Source organism: Cyanistes caeruleus, chromosome 2 (genome assembly GCF_971803275.1).
Source record: "Cyanistes caeruleus chromosome 2, bCyaCae1.hap1.1, whole genome shotgun sequence".
Taxonomy (NCBI): Eukaryota; Metazoa; Chordata; class Aves; order Passeriformes; family Paridae; genus Cyanistes; species Cyanistes caeruleus.
In genome coordinates this window covers 18255702-18275645 of record NC_141702.1, presented here as the reverse complement: position 1 = coordinate 18275645, position 19944 = coordinate 18255702, and the positions used below count along the sequence as shown (strand labels likewise).

Below are 19944 nucleotides of genomic sequence, written 5' to 3'. Positions count from 1 at the left end.
ATAGATGATTAAAAGACAGATTAGAAATATGTATTCACTAGGAAACTGAAATCAAGTAACCATCCCTCGCATGTGACAGGATGGTCAGTTGTTGAAGTTCACTGGTGTTTGCTTTGTGATGGATTAAACAGCTTCCATTGTGATGAAGATTTCATTTGTGCCGTCCCCAACTTTACAATATTAATATGTACCAGATTTCTTCCACTTTACCCAGACTGACTTTTAGAAACAAAAAAAAAAAAAACAACACTGAAGCATCTACAGCTCTACCCACCTACAGATGCTATTGGCAGACATGTATCCACCGAAGACTAACTCTTTCATACTTGAAAATAAATGTGTTATGCAGCCAGTCTCCTGAGGATAAAAAAACATTCCAAAGAAGATGCTTTCCTGTTTGTTCATATCACCATCCTGCCTAGCATAATCCTTTTCTTGGAAATAGTTTTATATAGGTAACTTCTCAAAATATTATATGTGTATATTGAGACATGGCTGGAAGTCCTCAAGTGCTTTACCCCACAAACTGCATGCTGGAAAATAGATCATTCCTATTCACAATCTTTGCAAAGTCAAGTCCCAGGCATTCTCCCCACCCACCACTTTCCAGGCAGAGTCAAAACTTGTTCATCACTTGCCTTAGCAGAAACTCTTTTCAAATGAAAAACTAACACTTGTAGTTCCTTCTTTTTTTCCTTCAAGTGTGTTTGATGACAAGTTCAATTCAATTATATATCATGTTCCCATCATCCCATCCTCCTTGGAAAGCAGAGTTGTGTAAGGGAAATCATATAAGCTGTTGGGCTAGAATTCTGGGTCTTCTCTGTAACAAAATGCACAATCCTCACTTTGTTGCATGAATGTGATCTCTTAAGTTCTGGTATTTGCCAGTATTTTGACTGGTATTTATAAGAAAAACCTCTCCATTAAAAACAAACAAATAAAACATTCATAATTAGGCTAAAATTTGCTCATTTTGAAACACATTTTCTTATCCAACTCTGTGCACTGCTGTTTCACAAAGCTCAAATACCAATACCATTTCTGCTATTTGCCAGTCTTTCTTGTCTTCTCAGTCCTCTGCAAATTTTTAGAAGCTGGCAGTGGCTCAGTGAGTTTGTCTGCCAAGTCTATTTCCACCCCAGGATTCAGCTCATCTAGACTTGCTGATTAGTAAGTATGTGGTATCTTTGGATTTTCCAAGGTTTTCCACATTCTCCTCAACTCATTCTGTTTAGGAGCTTTTCCACAGTCCCTTCTGCCAAAATCCTAAACTCAGTGTGGCATCAGAATAAATGGACAATTTGCTGAGAAGGTACCTTAGAGGGTCTTCCCTGCTCAGCCCAGCTGCTTGGCAGCTGCACTTTAGCTCCAGGGCAATGGCAACCATTTGCCAGGCATCTTCAAACTGGGTGCTTGACTCCTGGATTTAGTAATACTCATTCATCTCTTGCTCCCCAAAGACATCTTCTGTGCTGGAGCACTAAAATTCCCTTATGGAGTGGCCATAGCACCAAAAGCTGTAGCATCAAACAAGTTTTCTCAATAATAACTCAGAATTCTTCTGCTGTAAAGTAAGTTAGTATGGAAGGAAGAGTGAGCCTCAGATACTTTATTAATCACATCTAATATCTTGAGATGTTCTATGACACTCTTGAAGTCATGAACAGGGGGATAAAGAGTGTCTGTCATAAACAAGTATTTCTGCAGATTCAACTACTGTGACTCAAGATTAACAGCCCACTTGAAATTTTCTTCTTGCCTCTCACTTTACTCTGGCTGGCTTGGGTTAATTACCCCATCTGATAACTTTGCACCTAAAGGGAAAGAATAATGAACAGCTTAAAATCCTAAACCCCTAGAATGTACATGCTTGGACTAATAACTTACAGATCAATAACTAACCTACATGAACCATCTTCAATATCAGAACTAAAATGCTGCAACGTAAATGGCAATTCTCTAACACTTAAATTAGTTAACATAGGAAGGTTAACACGGTAGAAATTTAAGGACTTCTAATATCATGGCCAAACAAGCATATAATACCATTGGGGTTTTTTAATCCTTACTCCTGTACTCTTTTCTTCAACTACTGCCAGTTTCTTTCATCTTTCCTATTTCTCTTTTCCAAGTGATCCAAATTTCCCTGGTCTTGTCCTTTTCAATTCACTTTTCATTCTGTATTTGTCAGTCTTCCATTTTACTTTTTCTTCTCTTGTGTCTTCTACTTCAAATCTGTTTATGTCATTTTCTTCTCACTTTGCTAGATTCTCACTGACCAAAGTGGCAGGTGGAATGAGCAGAAGCAATGTGCAAATTGTTCAGGGATGTATCCGTGGCTTCACACCTTGCAGCTCCCTTTATGGGAAGGCCAGGCTTTGTGAAAAACTGATTTGCAGTTTTCTCTCAGTCACTTCACATGCTATTCCAGAAATCATAGGCTTTCTGAAGTTTCAGAACAGCATTCGTATCTCAGGCATCACAAGATAATTTTAAGCACTTTATTCATATCCTCTAGGAAAAAAGAAAATATCCTGGACATTCTCTGTGAATTCAAATGGAAGCTCTACACCACTACAAACTTGTATCCAAATGCTGACCTTAATGATGATTAACTACTTTTCACTGATCCAGTTAAATCAAAGGCATATAACACCATGTGGTGTCTTACCACGTCAGAATAGTCAGACGACACAGTTGAAGTCCATCTTACATCAGCTACAGAATTTCAGTCTCAAATACTGCCAGTGGTAAAATACTGCCAGGCTGAAACATGAAGAAATTCCAAATGAAGAGGCCAATCCAAAATTAATGCTTTCTGTTCTGTTGGGTTGTTCATGGGGGTCTCCAGATCTTTAAGGAGACAAGAGCTCTTTTTGGTTGCTATAAAAATGTTTATTATATGAATGCATCATGTTGAAGGAAAAGAGTTCAGAGAGTTAAAGTCTGTGCTAAAAGCTTTTGGCATAAAGTCCTGAATTCTGAGCAGCAGCTTCCCTGTGCAGAGTTTTGCTGATCTGGGCTGCAGAAGCAGTTGCAGTAGTTCTTCTTCGGGTGATGATGATGGTCCTGTTGCTATTCCTCTTCTTTGTGTGTGTGGCTCCCAGTACAGGGAATTAAATCCATAAATCATGCAATCAGCTAAAAACACAATTCTAAAACATTCTTTCTACACCAATCTAAGCTTAATTCTAATATGCAAAAGCAGTGTCAGGCCTTACCTAAATCCTACGTATGGAGCATAACATGTTTATGTATATAGTTCTATCTAGAAATGTAAGCTATGTTCTCACTATGTTTTCATTGTGTCTAGAACTAAGTTGACTCTGTGAAGGGTATCATTACTGTACTTTAAACTAGACCTTAGGGCTTTTCACTAGCTAACACAGTCTTTCAAGGCACTTAGCTATATTTTTACTTAAAACTAAAACCTACACTTTTACTTCATGTCTATGTGGTTTAATATATTTTAATTCTTTTCTCTCAGATTCCAACACTGTTTCCTGTTGGAAAATTCTATCTTCTGGATGTTCAATTCTTTACAAAGCACTGTTTTAAACTAATTTTAGTATTGCACATAATCCAGATCATGTGGCTTCTTCTTTCCACTCAACTTCAAGGTACAAGGTAAGGACTAGAGACCTAAAGCAAACACTCAGTCTACCTAAGCTATCCAATATATGTTCTTCATTCATTCCAGTGTTGACAAGCTATTCATTAACTTCATGGGCTTCAGGATAGATCAAGCTAATTTTAGCATTAACACCACAGGAAAAGTCCAGGTCAGTACTGAATACTGCAGTTTAGTGTTTGGTGGTGGGTTAGGTTTTCTGTGGTTTTTTTTTCTTAATATAAAGTTAGCACCATTTTAGTTTAAGTTAAACAGATTGTTATTTCAACCTTCTCATTAAATGGCCAAGATTTGTATTGATTTTTATCAGTTTCACTTCTATCATACTCAGAACCTTTACAAAATATTATAAATTAATTTCTTTCAATAATTCACTTTCTGTGGAGCAAAAATACCACACATCAAGCAGTTCTTTAACTCAATACCAGAGATATATATGAATATATAACTGTGAAAGAGTTTCAGCACCAAACCTGCTATTATAACTTTGTCCCCAGCCCCTCTGTTACCTCTGTCCACCCCACAGTGGGCAGGGAGGCTGGGGAGGTAGTTTTAGCTTGCCAGACGAGGCCCTAAAAACGAGGCTCTTTCCCTTTGCTGAGATGGCAGACGCAGCTTTATTCCTTGGGATCCTTCGGGGTGAGATGGCAGGAGGGAAAGAGGAAGAGGTATCGAGAGGCACCCCCTTTTCCAGGACAGGGGAAGGGGGTGTGGGAGATTTACACAACCAATACGGGGAACTGGGGAGAACAAGATAAGGGAAAGAACTTACAAATCTACATTTTGGTACATTCTTTGGGTCATACCATTTTTCCTAACTGCATTACAACACAAACCAAGAAAGAAACAAATTTTTAGACATGAGACTGACATTTTTAAGGAATACTGTAGCTCACTTTCAAAATCAAAACCTACTGAAGTTTCTTACCTGTACACAATCTGCAAAGAAAGAAAAATATTTTAGGAGAGTAATTTTTTGCTTACCAGTGCTGCTATATGACTGTATAAAGAGAATTTTCTGAGACACTGAAAGCAACCCAGAGCTGTGAGATCAGTCAGACTGTCATCTGAACTTCCAAAGCAGTGGTGGACTCCTTGCTGTACAGAAATCTGCTTGCCTTTGCTGTGTTATTGCCAAGGAGTATTTTGCAAGAATATTGTTTCCAAACACAATAGTAGTATTCTGTAAGAAATTCACCTGAGATATGAAAGTTTTCTGAAATCCCCTATAACATAACTCACAACAAAAATAAATATACATAGAGAAACATGCAAAGAAACACACGGGAGCAATGTGTTTTCTTGGGTCTAGACACAAAAATTTAGAGACTAAGTTATTCTTTTTAATTTCCATTTTCTATCTTTTCTGATAAATAGTAATACAGGAATTTCTGTTTAATATTTCTGATAAATAGTGTCCAGGAAGTTAATTAAAGACTGGACAACCACATGGGGATTCTCTGCCAGTACTCTTTGTAGTGTCCACCAATTGATGGTTCAAAAGGATTTATCTAAACCAGGGATGCTGACTTTATATTTAGCAACCTTTACTGGATTAATCTTTCAAGTACTGTTTCAGTTACTTTCAAGTCATGTAAACTTTAACATTAATGAGATTTTTTTTCTCTGTGCAGGTTGTTTTTGTGGTTTCTTTTTCTGGGGGAAAGGTTTGTTAAAGGGAAGTGCCATAGCTCACCTTCATGCCTGTGAAGACCACTTTATTTTGTATGCTTTGAGCCACCACATGTAGATTACATTCCATAACCTCTAGTTCTGGTATCAAGAGAGACAGTGAACAATCACTCCCTATTCATTCTCTCCCTCTGCCACTTGTGATTTTATGGACTTTTATCATTCTGTCTCAACCATCTGCCTTTCAGTCTATTTAGTTATCCTCATACAGGTGTTGCATGCTATTTCTCATTCCTGTCAGTCTCCTCTAAAATCTTTCCATTTTACTACATTGGGCTGAAGATGGAAGAAACCACAGCGACACAAAGTATTACAAATGCACCAGAGATTTATAAATATATATTATTTGGGGGGATTAACAATGCTTTATTTTCTTTAATTGCTTGCTAGTAATACCCACATTTTAAATAAAATTTTGGCCTCTATTAAGCTGATGTTTTTAAAGATTTATAAAACCCCCAAGATCTTACTTCCAAGTAATAGCCCTATTGCTGGTCCACAGTACATAAAATAACTGGTTTCTCCCATATTAGTTACTTAACATTTCCTGCACTAAATTTCATCTACCATTTTATCATCCATGAGATAAGGCCATTTCATAGTTCTTTGGTCATCTTTACTACTCTGAACAGTCTCTGCAAACTTCACCATATTTTTCTGAAGCCCTTTTTCCAGAAGGTCATGAGTATACTGTGAAGCATACACCTAGGCACAGATTCTTGTGGACTTCCCTGGTAATTTATTCTTTTGCCACAAAATATTATGATTTACTCCTGCTTCCTATTTCCTTTTAATCAGTTATTTATCTTAGAACCCTTCCTTTCATCCTACAGCAGCTTGCTTCCTCCAACAGCCTGGGATGAAACCTTGTCAAAAGCCCTCCCTTTCAGAAGGTAATTTCCATATTGCTGCCAGTGCTGTACATGTAGCCCAGATCTTGCTTTAGAGACAGAAATTATTAAAAATTGACCCTTCCTGCTCTCCTGATTCTACTGTAATGCATTTTCATTCAAATTTGACCTGTCCCTTTCCTAGTGCCTTCCTTTCCAGTGTTCATCCACTCTTCTTCACTATGGAGTGATACACACATTTAACAAAACTAAAACAAAAGATATCTTGATATCATTTGCTTACGGAGCTTTCCAGTTCATATAAGATCACAATATTAAAGGAAATACAGCCACGTAAAAATTAGTCTGAAATCTATCCTGCATTTATTACATGTTAAAAATCAAGTCAAATCCCACACAAATTGACTGTTAGGCAATTTCCCCATCACCTTCACACTGCCAGCCACATACACCGCCAAACAAAGTTTCATTAGATGTTTATTGCTAATGTGCAGAAAGTTTTAAGGAGTTCTGCTGCATACCAAAGATATTCTGCAGAGGTTTTTTTTCTTTCTTTTTTTTTTTTCCCAGAAGAGTGGGTGGGGAGGGTGGCACACAGGTGGGACAGACAGGATAGCCAACAAGATTTTGTGTCTGATGAAAAGCTCCACATAAAAAGCAGCAGCCCAACCAAGGATTTTCATGTTCAGACAACTGAAGCATTACTGATTTGGAAATGTAGTTCTTCTTACAGTATACAGGTGAATAGCTCATGCCTAATTACAGATTGAAACAATTTGAAATAGCACAAGTTTAAAATATAAACATAGAAAATCAGATAATCAGAATTTCCAATGAAGCATTCATTCTGGAGCAGATAGGCAACATCATTAACACGAATGCAAACAATAGTACAGATGATTTAATTGGATTACTTCACTGACTCCTATGAATTTTTCCAAATAAGTTCCTTAAGGAAGCTAGAAATGGAAATTCAAATGTCATCTTTTCTGGATGTTTTGGTCTATAGCAGTCAGTCATGCTCTCCAAATGTGATCTCACTGAAGCAGCGGTGTGTACACAACAAATCGCATTTGGACGTTTCGATCCAAGAGCGGGTAAGGACAAACAGAGGTGAGCAGCACACTGTCCCTCACCACCAACACCAACAGTTGCCATAGCAACAGGAGGGGTCACTGGAAGAGGTTGGTATTGATCTTTCCATCCCATGCTCATTGCCATTTTTTCAGAGTGGTCTCACACAATACTACCACAAACAACACTGTCACACATACCCAAGTTCTGAAGTTAAAGGGAATAGTGTTGATAAGGCAGAAGGGAACAATTAATAATACAGTTAGCTTGGGTACACAAAGAGCAAGCAGCGAATCTTCATCTCAGTGCAAGCTACGCCAGGGCAAGACAGGATGTCAGTATGTACAGGAATGTTTCATCATGCCTTCCACCTACATTTGAAATTTCCTGCATACTCTCTCACAGTGCAGCATCTGCCTGTTCTCAGCATTTGTAACAACATAGTAACCAATGTCTAGGTCACTTGTTGCAAAAAGTAGGATATAACAAAGGATATTTTGTGCTTAGTTCAAAGCCTTTTTCCATCATGCCAGCATGCTGCAGATTGGCATGGATCCAGAAGGGTAAGAAAGTCTAAGTAGACAAATATTAAAGAGATTTTTCAGGCTAACAGTAGCATAGCTCCAGAGTCCCTCAGAGCTCAACCTATAAATATGGGATAACACATTATGTGAGTATATCAGAGATTTTGGTAAAGACTAATATTGTTTCCAGTAACAATACATAGCTGAGAACTGCACTTAGCTCATAAATTGCAGGATGTTACTTTGTTGATACTACCATAAGGCTCAAATGAAAAAAATGATTTTGAAGGTTTCACATTCACAAAAAACATTCCTTCTAAAGACATGCAAAAATGGGAGAAAAAGTGTTTAAAATATTAGACAGTATTAAGAAAGCCTCTTGAGAACACTCCCAACTGTATTTGTAGCCAGAACAGTTAGCAGAACATGGTCCTAGCTAAAAGCAGAAGGCTGCTTATACAAGAAATATAAAATATTATTCTTGAAAACGAGTAGATCGCTTCTGCTACATGAACCCTACATTGTCCCAGTTTTGCATCAGCATAATATAATTTCTGTAATTTGTTATATTGCATAAAGCAAATGATGTAATAAAGCAACAGTATGGAATGTACCCGCTATCTCCAGAAACTTTAGAGTTCACAAAATGATTAGCCCCTCAAAACAAAAAAAAGTCATCTAGGTAGAACAGCTTTCAGAAAATGCATCATAGTTTCTCAAGGCAAATACAAAAGACAAAATTACAAGTCTACATCAGTATAGATATTCCTAACAAAATTTTAACTTTTTTACTTAAAAAAAACAGATCCTGAAAAAAAACCTTTAACAATACCTACCAGCTGTGTATATCAAGTTAACAACTGCAGCATAATCCAAACAAATTATAACAGTATATGATATTTAAGGGCTCTTGGAACCCTGTTAATAACCAGTCTCCCATCATAACTTAAAGAGGCAAATAGCCACGGGTCTGCTGAGGACCATTCAACTGCATATACGCTATCTTCATGTTCTTCATAGGTAGCTATTACACTGTCCTGAAGGGGCTCTTTAATCCTAAAATTGAAAACAAACACCAAAAAAAAAAAGGTAAGGATTTGTGAATACACAAGGCAATATTACATCTAGATACTTAAAAATCCCATTTAAATACAAGAATGCAGTAGTAAGTTCTAAGAAAATATTTTATACTTTCTATTTGCATGTACTTATGCTTTAGATGACAGCAGAGTCAAGTCAGCGCAAAAGAGCCAGGGACAAAGTAACCCTTATTCTAAATTTCAGTCCATTTCTTGTCTCTTCTTGAACTTACACTAAGCATCTCTCCCTCACTCTCTGAAGCAAGTTAAACTATGTGGCATGATCTAAATGCACAACTTTTTACAAATATCTTTTCTTTCATCATGTTACATCCCATCCTCTCACCCTTCATTGTTAAATGTGCTGTTAAAATAATACACAGTCTTAGAGACATGTAGATGGGCAAGAAGTTGCAGTTGCTAACATCAGTCTCTCCTGTGCTGCCATCCTGGACCCATTTTCTCCAGAGCTATGGAAGGGAGATGGAGCCACCACTCTGAACACTGATTTTTATCTCCCATCGCTAGAGTTATATCAGCACCTGATTCTCATCTACTATTGTATACCACATCTCTCCCTGCAACAGCCAAGCTCCTGGTCACCTACATCACAGAGACACAGATTCCCTTCTGCATTGTAAATATTCAAGAGATTCAGGCAACTCTCTGAAGTCCAAACCACTCAAGAGTCATTGATTGTACTCTGCTGAGCACAGCCCTTCTTCCTTCCATTCCCAAACCCAGTCTCTCCTCTCAGAACACCACTACAACACATTATTCTGTAGCTACAGGGTAGAGGAGTTTTCAGAGGATGACCTTAGAGAGCTCCTTTAGCCACAGAGACTCATCTCTGACAAGAATCAGTCAGCCCTTCAGAGGCATCCGTCCGCCTCCCAGAAACAGCCTTGTACTACAGATGCAACCCTCCTCACAGAAAGCAAAGCCAAAGAGCCTTGTGAATGCCACTCAATCATTTAAACAGATGCTGCTACTACAGAAATGAAGTGTTGTTATTGGCTGCCTTTGCCCTTTCCTGCTTCTCTCTGAAAGCACACAGCTCTGCAATCACAAAGCCTGGATGGAAGCACAGATCCTAATCTTTTGCAGAGTATTGCTGCCCCACCTAGCCAGCTGAGCCAGCTGCAATTCTAACACTGCAATTAAAATTCAGTTGAGTTTAATGAAGAAACCAAAAACCAGATCATACTGTAGAATAGCTTCTGATATGTATTTTCACGGATTTTTACCATTTACTTGTGCTACACTAAAGGTCAACTAACCAAAAAAGGTCACAACACAACCAACACCCAGCCCCTGGTTAACTGCAAATAACAAGCTTGTTTTGCAGTTCTCCTGAATATAAACTTTGATACAAACCATCTAACAGCAGAGCTAACAAACACATACAGGTACTTCATCTCCTGCAACATGTTTTTCTAACTTCCTGTTAAATGACATGCCTGGTTAAGTGAAAGTTGGTCATGTCCCCAGACAGCAATGTGCTTCATGCAGTGCTCACCCACTTACCCACAACTCCATTATTCTGAAGATTTCAGCTGTCTCTCTGGATAAGCAGGGGAGTAATGCACAGTGCACATGGCTATCAGGGGACATGACCGACTTTCAGTTAACCAGGAATCTCAGTTAAATGAAGGTTGGATAAACAAGGACAAATAAGCTTCTAGATTGCACTATTTACTGTATGCTCAGAGTTGTTTCAGTGTTTCATTTAAATAACACAGCTCATCTAATTTAATTTACAGGAGTCATAAGGGGAATGAGTGTTCAGGAAACAAGCCTGTGGATTAATTTCTGTTTGGCATTTCCATTTATAACTACAGTTTTTAACTGTGTTTTATTATTGTCTATACAATGAATTTCCTCTTAGGTATGAAAGTAAATTTTGTGCCTTCACAGAAAAAGAAAGCATGCTGTTCCATGTGGCTCTTCAGGGCCAATGGCACAGCCTTGAAACAGTTATTGAGAATCAGAGAAAATCCTTATGGAAGCGATCACTTGGTGTAAAAGAGCTAGATACTATACAAGACAATCAAGATAGAAAAAAATAATCTCAAAACGATATGTGTCTCAGGAACAATACAGAAGATCCAAAGGAAAGTGTCCACGAACATCTTTTACAAACATGATGAATGAAAATAGATTAGCCTTGAAATTATGCAATGGGTAATGAGACCAGAAAGATTCTGCTAGTGGAATAAAAGCCAGAATTAATTTCATGTATGTGAAAGACTGTTCTCAAACATTAAAGAAAACAAACAAAACAACAACATAAGGAGCCAACTTGTTTGTGATGAGTTTTTTCCTCACAACAGGAATCTCTTAGATGCAGACCTGATCTGAAAAGATTTCCAAGAAAACACCTCAGATTTCTCTGCGTTTTGGGTATGTTTGCTTTTTTTGGTAATCCAAGAATAGGCTGATATAGAATATATATCAATCTAGGGTACTTGGAATTGTTCTTTTTCTGAGTCAGACAAAGATTTAAGCACTCCAAATGAAATTTTACACATATCTACCTACCATCTATCTAAAGAATTACCTCAGATTAACAAGAAGAGTAGCTGTACAGAGCTGGATATGAAATAAACTTTCTTCTATGCTATTTTAATATGTCTAATTCACATTGTTGCCAGAACACAGAGATACACGATTTTACTTAAAAGCTGCAGGTTATGGATATAAAAATAGCTGCATATAGCTACATATATAGCATGCATGTGTGTACAAAATAGCTATGTATAGCACAGATAGCTATGGTATATAGCTAGTCCAGTGTACCACAGATGTAGGTGCTTGGACTATTGATCCCACAGTTGAGAGGTGGTGCTGTACAAGGCCAGCACCTTGCAGGACTCAATGATCCTTGTGGGTCTCTTGCAACTCAGCTTATTCTGTGACTGTATTTGATAGCAAACTTGGAAATCCCTTGTTATGCCTGGCAAGCTTAGTAAGCTCTTTTCTTCCTTGCCCGAGATCTTCTTGACCCTTAAAATGCTTCCTTAGTTTCTTACTTTCCTATCCTATCAAATCCTAAGATTTGATTCTGACCAGACTAAAATACCTTTCCTCTATCTTGCACTGCATCAACTGACAAGGCCCTTTGCCACCAAGAAATCATAGTATGAAATGTGCAGTATATACCTACATCATGCATAAATTTCAGACCTGTGCCACACAGAGCTGAAAATGGACTGTGTTTCCTCTGAAGTCTTATTTAAATAGCATGACCCAACCAGCTTCTATGAAAGGAGGGAAGCTTTTTTACTAGAATCTATTTTACTAGATAACTTTGAGGTTAATTGTGTTACAGATTCAAGAAAGAAGCCTGATCAGCCTTGGATAACTGTTTTCATGTAGAAAGCTGTTATTTCCAATTACTTCTCATGGTAACAACCACTTAAGTTTGCAGTGCTTGCAAGTTTGTTTTGTCATCACAGTGTTCAATAAAATATGGTTTTCAGTCAGCAAAAATCATTAATTCCTTATCACAGTCAAAATTAAATCCTCTTTAATCCAAAAATCACTATGAAATAGAAATGAATCAATAGAGCAGCAGCATGTACTGCAGCATTCAAAAATGAATCCTGAAAAGCATAGCACTGAATTCTGGAATAAGCCCGTGGATGCACTTTCCTTTTGACTTCAAGAGAAAATTGTTTCTGGTAAGATTAGACAACACTATTTGCTTTTTCAATCACTTAAAAAAGCCTAAATTCAAGTATGTTTATTCTTGAACACATTTTTTATAGCTAATAATTGGTCTTGCATACTATTCCAAACCTTTTTTTTTTTTAATTCAAAAAAAGAGCTTTCTGAACTGCTTCCTCAGGAAAATAGGAAACACATATTTTTATATAACAGGTTTCACAGATGTCCTAATATGAAAAATTAATTAAGGATGGTATACTTGCTGGTGAGGGTTAAAGAAAGAAATACTACAGGAAAACCAAAAGCTTTTAAAGAAAATAGTCTTGGAACTGAAAAGTGTTGCTGCACTACATTTTGCTCAGCTTCTTATATATCCAACAAAGTGAAGTCCTCAATCCTCGCATTCCCCAAAAGAGAAACTATTTAACCTTTTTTAATTAATTAGGTCTCTTGGTTGATTCCATAGCATAATCCTATGACTTCTGGTTTCTCCAAGACATTAATATCAAAAGCAAAATAGCATCAAATTTAACACTGCTGACAGCTGTGTGAAAATATCCTGAAAGCCTGCCCCAGCATGTTTGGCAAATACTTCTCAAAATATCAACGCTGACAAATCTCTCTCCTGAAGTCACAGATGCATATACAAAGGTGTTATGTTAGATTGCACAGTTCATATGTAATATTGTGAAGCCACGTGATTTATTATTCAAAAAACTCTAAACCACATTTCTATCATGAAAAGTAGATACCACCAACTTCTTTAGACAGAATTTTGAAGAAAGGCTCTTTGTACAGAGAGGGCAACCACCATTTTCTCTCTGGTCCATTCCAACAGCTGAAGATGTTTCTACACATAATACCTCATTACACACTTCATGATCTCAAGAGAGATTCTCTGTACTGGAAGAACTAATCCTTTACATCTCTGATCTTTAAATATAAAATATTGGGAAGTGCTTGTGTTAGATCTTCTATTTGTATCAAATGCTAATATCTATGATGAAAAAGATGGAAACATAAGCCTTCAGGAAAAACACTGAAACTGTATTTTCTGATAGGAATTTCTGGTACAATCTTCAAAGAATAACAAAGATTATCATTATTTAAGAACATATCATCAAAAAATGTAACATAAGGAAGAAGGCAGCGTACTGACCTTAGTGATCAGTTCTGCCAGTGAAAACAGCAAACATCTTAAGCCTGTAAACCCCAAAGTAAACTAAGGGAGCTGGTAGCTTATACTGCAAAATTAAAATTTTAGGATGGCTTCCTTTCCAGGACTGATGTATAAACTCAAAATCTTATTGACCATATAAATATTTTCATTGTTATGGATACAGAATAAGCTTTTTCTCTTAACGAGCAAGTCCTCCATTAACAGTTGAGCAAAGTTCTGGCCACAGAAATCATGAAGAATAGAAACACTGCTGTAGATGCAGCACGCACCCTGCTGCTGGTGCTCCTATACCAAATAGTCTTCCCATACTGTGTATCAGCAGCATATCAAACAGAGATCTAACAATTCATAATTTAAACCTATATGGCAAACAAATATATTGGAGTGACTGAAGAAAAGGATCCTGATTGGCAAGTAAAGATGGCCACACTACACTGCAAGAACCTAGTAATTTTCTTTTATTGTTAGAAAGAGCAATGTAGAATCAAAATGAGTGTCGCCCTGAAAACTCAGCTTCTGAGCTTGCTGACATGGTTTTCTAAAGACTTTCCCAGGACAGGAACTGTAAACATAGATATGTGTACATTCTTTCTGTTACACGTCTTGTGATGGGCATCTCTCATGGCCAGTGCAGTAAGAAAGTGTTATCCTGACCATCCAATTCCTGGCCATGGTCAGAAGCCTATAAATCCTGGGGGGAAAAATAAACTCTCTCTTCCTTTCACCACACCTCGAGCTGTGTCCGTGTGATCTGTTCATCTTCAGCGGCAACAAATGAGTATCAGAATAATTTAAAGCAGTAACATAAAGAATCACTCACATCAGTATTTTGGATGACCAAAGACTAAAGGATGGACAGAAGACAGTCACTACCTCCTCTAGGGGGAAGACAGTTCCCAATGCTCTTCTAGTATCTTACTGAGCTGACAGTCACCTTCAGGAGATTTAGAATTTGGTCAAGTTCAGTGTTGCAGGGAGAAAGTTCTTGCAGCAACAGATTGAAAAGCCACTAAAGAAAGAGGTCAAGGAGAAGCCTGACAAGTGATGGCATCCACAGCTGTGGAATAATCCCTTGTTTTAAACATTTTGTTCAAACTTAGACATTGAAAATATTTCCTCATGTTCTTATCCAGACACATTAGCTTTGTTTTCGGGATGAAACCTAAAGGAACCTAAGTACTCACCCTCATCTGCTCTATTTTCATTTATATTGTACACTTTTTTCTATCTCTGGATCAAGGTGCTAGAAACTGAACTAGTACAGCACTTCATTCTCAGTTGTTTGTTTGTTTTCATTTTTGAACCGTGCATTAAATAACCCAGACTGGGGACTTGATCAGAATATAGCATAGCTGTCCTCTGGCCACATGCCTATAGCTCTTCTCTATGTACAACTCCATCCTCTTCTTAGACTACCTATTTTCAACAGTGGCTTTGTGCTTCCCATGCAGAAAGCACTGAAGCCTTTCTTAATTCAATGCAAGAAAAGAAACACAGTTGGCATATTTCTCCTAGACACATTTCACAAAAATCGTGCGTGCACAGCTGGCATGTTTTAGAACAAACAAAAACACAGTTACTAAGAGCAGATACACCCAAGAATATGACTGACTGCAAAGGAAAACCATACATGGAAGAAGAATTAGAAGTCTCCAAACGTTATTCAAGAGGCAGTTAATGTCCCTGAACTGCAAATAGTCAGGGTCTAGGAGCATATCCAGGGGAAGTACATCTCCTTTTCCTATTTCTATTATTTTTCCTCCTGCCTTCTATGAGACAGATGATACAGGCTAGGGAGACCTTCGACATGATACAGGGAAGCTGCCTGCTCTTACCTTTTTTGATTGATGAGAGAAACAACAGCAGCAGTTAAAAAGCAGGGAAAAGACAGGCTTAAGAGTCTGATCTAAACCAGCAGCTAAGAGGAACCAGTAGTCACTTGATTTCAACAAGAGACATATCTTCATGCAACAGTCCTAGTTATATTGCTTATTCATGCACATTCTGGTCTCTAAGATGGGAGCAGATAGACCCAAGGTGTCAACACAAACACTGAAGGGAGAAACCACTGAGAAGAAATTCTTAGTAAGAATGGAATACAGCAACTTTTAGTTTGTCTATTTATTATGCAATGAACTTGAATTATTTTCTTTCTTAAAAAATTATCTCTAAATAATTATTTTCAGTTGGCAAAGTCAAAAACCAGAATACTGCAGTAAATCTCGCAAGAATAATTGAGTGGGTAGACTCATGCACAGCCCTACAGGGTTGAACAAGGAAGGGTTAAACCAACATACTTTTTGTCTCCAACTAAGAAATACAGTAAAAGTTAGGACATTTACTCTGAAAGATACTAAAAATTAACAAGTCTTAAAAATCTCAGGAAGGAGTTTTAACTATGTAAAACAGTATTGCAAGGCAATGTTATCAAAATATGGGGACTTTCTAAGTAGAAAAAATAAATCTTTGAAGATTAAACTGGCACATACTCATCATTTTTTATATTTAATCCAACAGCATTTTTATAAGTGATTGTATTCAGGACAAATAAAATGCAGAAAGAGTCTTTTCCTTTCTTTCCACTTGATATTTCAACCTTCTGAGATAGATATGGTACTCAGTCTGAAGCTGACTGGCTAGAGACACTAGTTGTACAAATACATGCTCTTCCTGGTGTGTTCCAAGATATGCCTGAAAAAGACATTCTCTTTAACAGTACTTGTGTGCTGTTTAATAACAAATCAGATGTCCTCCAAAACAGGATAAATGAACCTGATGAGACTACAACACTTTCTTGAAAGTTTAGAATGTACCCAAGCAGAAAAAAAACAAAAAACCACCCCAAACAAAAACCAAAAACACTCTTTCCCCACTAAACCATGGAGTCAAAACCTGTATTTTACAAAAAAGACTGTACCCATGGAATGGTGCAACAGACTCTTCTCACAGGTCTCTAGGAGGGTATCACAGCTGAAATATTTGGCACTAGTGGTTGACTAACAGGAAGTATTCCCAACAGCTGTTATGCCCTACTTCATTTGTGCACTCAGAGCTAAACAGACATTCATTTGGCAACAGTTCAAGGCTGCAGCAGCTGGCAAACATTCTTCTGACTCAACTCATAATGAGAGGGTGGAAGGGGAAGCCTAAAACAAGACTTTCACAGTACCAAGCAAAAGTTACAAAAGCTAATGTGCTTTCCCAGGTTCTATAGAAAACAGATGAGCAGCTGAATGACACATATTTAAAAAGCAAATGCAGAACTGATACTCTTGTAGCCTCTGGGAACAGGCAAGGGCTCTACATTATTACTATGCAAGTCATTCATGATGTGGTTTACATCCATCCCACAGCCATTGGAAAAGATGCTTTATATTTGTTATATTGCATTGGATGACCTTGGATTCAAAAATTTCTACTCTAAAACAATGACTTGTGTTTAAATGAGGCAACCTACACAGTCAACAATCCACAGAAATTCAGAATTCCAGATGAGCTACTACACAATGTCTGTCAGAATGCTATTTATTTGTGATATTTTTAATGCGTTCCCACCATGTTAAAAAAATGTGGTCTCTTTCTCATTTCCACTAATGCTATTTATCTTCCATCCAGTACAGAATAACTCACAATCTCCAGCCAAAGACAAGGAATCAAAAGATGTCCCTGCCCATGGCAGGGGAGTTGAAACTAGATGAGCTTTGAGATCCTTTCCAACACAAACCATTCTTTGATTCTATATTTAAAACACTGTAACTTAGTTACATTCTAGAAAGTAAATATATACTGCTGATGTGAGCAAATTTTTAAGCATTTAATTTGATACTCCTTGATTTTTCAGGCACTTACAATACGTAGAGAAAATCTTCTAAAGAAATCTTGTACATTTGAAATTAACCACTTCTATATATGGAAAAACTTTCTTATTTAGTATTAAAAAAATATAGTTTCCAGGTCCTTTAAATTAAGCCGAAACACCAAAACTATTTGGAGGAAAACTACATACTATGTATCAATAAAGTTAAGGTTCAAGAGCAACCTTAAAAATGCAACTAGAGAAGTAACCTAATTTAATTTAAAATTTTAGCTGAAACATTTAGCAAACACAGCTGAGCAACTAGGGGATTTTTTTGGGATTTCCTTGTTCCTTATCACATCTGACTATTCTTTATTTTAAAAGATCATTCAGGAGTTAGTCCACCAGTGTCATTGCAGACGGCTTTGTAGAGCTGTCCGGAGAATGGCAATGGACCTCAGAAGGGCCTAGTGAGTAAATTATATGAGGAGGAGTTGAGAGAGCTGGAGCTTGTTTAGTCTGGAGAAGAGGAGGCTCAGGGGAGACCTTACCACCCTCTAAAACAGCCTAACAGCATATTGTAGCCAGCTGGGGGTTGGCCTCTTCTCCCATGCAACAAGTGACAGGAGAGGACATAGCCTCAAGCTATGCCGAGGAGATTTAGGCTGGACATTAAGAGAAATTTCTTCACAGAAAGCGTGATTAGAAATTGGAATGGGCTACCCAGAGAGGTGGTGGAATCACCATCCCTGAGGGTGTTCAAGGAAAGACTGAGGGTGGCAGTCATTACCAGAGTCTAGTTGACACAGTTATGTTCAGTCATAGGTTGGACTTTGATCTCAGAGGCCTTTTCCAATCTAATTCTTTCTGTAATTCTGTGATTCACTTTGTAAAGTAAGAGTTTGTTGAAGATCACCATGAAAGCTCACAAAATTAGAAAGCCTCAGCCCTCGATCCACAATCTCAATCTACAGAACTCCTTATATACACATATATACACTTGCAAAGGCATGTAAAAAGGAAAATAAGCATCATATACTGCACAATGAAAAGGTTGAAAAGACCTAAAATTGAGTATAAAATTATTTTAGTATTTCAGTTAATTCTTTACTAAGCCCCCATCCCTCCAAAATTCACAAGGAAAATATGTGATTCCACAAAAACCCAATGGATGGGTTTACAAACCTTTGCCAATAGCATGTACTATTCTCTATCAAGACTGTTGAAACCAAGTTTCTGGTTTTCTTGATCTAGGTCTGATGAGTGACTGGGTTCCAGAGCAGTCAGAGATATTATAAGCAAATTTTTTTTTTAAATAATGTGTTTATTCTTATTTTCATCTGCCCATGCAGAAGCTCATCATTAGACAGGTAACATTTCCTAAGGGTCCTAACACATATACAGAAAATACAAAAGCATATTTTCAAATTCTCAGTTAACCCAGATTATTCTACATGCTTGACTTGAACCAAAGCTCCCTTAAAATGAATCTTTTCACCAACCCAGTGGACTTCAGGACTCATCCTCAGCATCACCATTCCCTTCCTACCAGTGAACGTGAAGTGACCATGCCAATCAGATTTAAAGAGTGTATTCCACCCAAGACTGAATAAAGAAGAGCAAAGTGGGAATTCTAACTACTTACCTGATAGGCCAGTATACAAAAATCCTAGTCAGCAAAAAAATAGCATGTAAACCATTACAATGAAACAACAAATTATAAGCATCTACATAGAATCAGGAAATGTCATACTTCTCTTCTTGATGCTGGTCCTCTTGGTCACTGACTTCATCATCATCTACCATATGGCCAAATGGTTCAGAAGAAATTGATACCATATTAGACAGAATAACTCTGCTATCACTGCTTCCTGTAAGGATCAGCTGATCATGAGAATGATTGTATCTGACATTCCAGACCCTAAAAAAGTTAAAGCAGAGAGAACAAGAGACTATTCATGGCAGGTAGCACATCACTGTTAAACTTTTTTTTTTTTTAAAGCAGCAGTAAAAATTCATCTTTTCAATGTTTTAAATATGCATAAAAGTAACATGCTTCATTCCAAAGAATTTTTTTTGCCATCTTCATTTGACTATTATGCTTCTATGTCATCTATTTTCTATGAGGTATCTTTAAAATTCAACAAGTAAATTAAAAAAAAACAAAAACAAAACCAAATCACACCATTCAATGGTATCATTCCTTCAAGGTACATTCCAATTCATTGTTGAGTAAGCCATATAAATACTCAAGTCCTAAATACAAAAATTTCCCCAAAGCAAAATATGTATTAACAAAATAGTCTTTTAAACAAAATCCTCACAATGTTCTTACAGTAAAGTTTAAAATAGTTCCTAAAACAAATGTAGGACTATATTTCTCTTCAATTTTTACATTTTACATATCAAGTTAATACCAAACGTCTTATGGTTCTTGTTTCATTC

General features: G+C 37.2%; 1 protein-coding gene and 1 long non-coding RNA gene across 4 annotated transcripts in view; one reads left to right on the top strand and one right to left on the bottom strand.

Annotated features, from left to right (window-relative positions):
* LOC147654646 (uncharacterized) overlaps nt 1-19944 on the top strand; it is an 837032-nt gene that overhangs the window by 46085 nt on the left and 771003 nt on the right. The gene's annotated exons all lie outside the window — the stretch shown is intronic.
* The window catches only part of EIPR1 (EARP complex and GARP complex interacting protein 1), a 75393-nt gene continuing 61966 nt past the window's right edge, over nt 6518-19944 (bottom strand). For 2 of the 3 annotated variants that reach the window (XM_023922556.2, XM_023922557.2), the window contains 2 exons: nt 19253-19420; nt 6518-8831 (listed from right to left, as the gene is read on the bottom strand). In XM_023922556.2, coding sequence (XP_023778324.1) covers nt 8657-8831; nt 19253-19420 — 343 coding nt within the window. In that variant the 3' untranslated portion in view covers nt 6518-8656. Of the gene's footprint in view, nt 8832-19144; nt 19169-19252; nt 19421-19944 lie in introns of all 3 variants that reach the window. The other variant, XM_086875932.1, reaches the window with a different exon arrangement.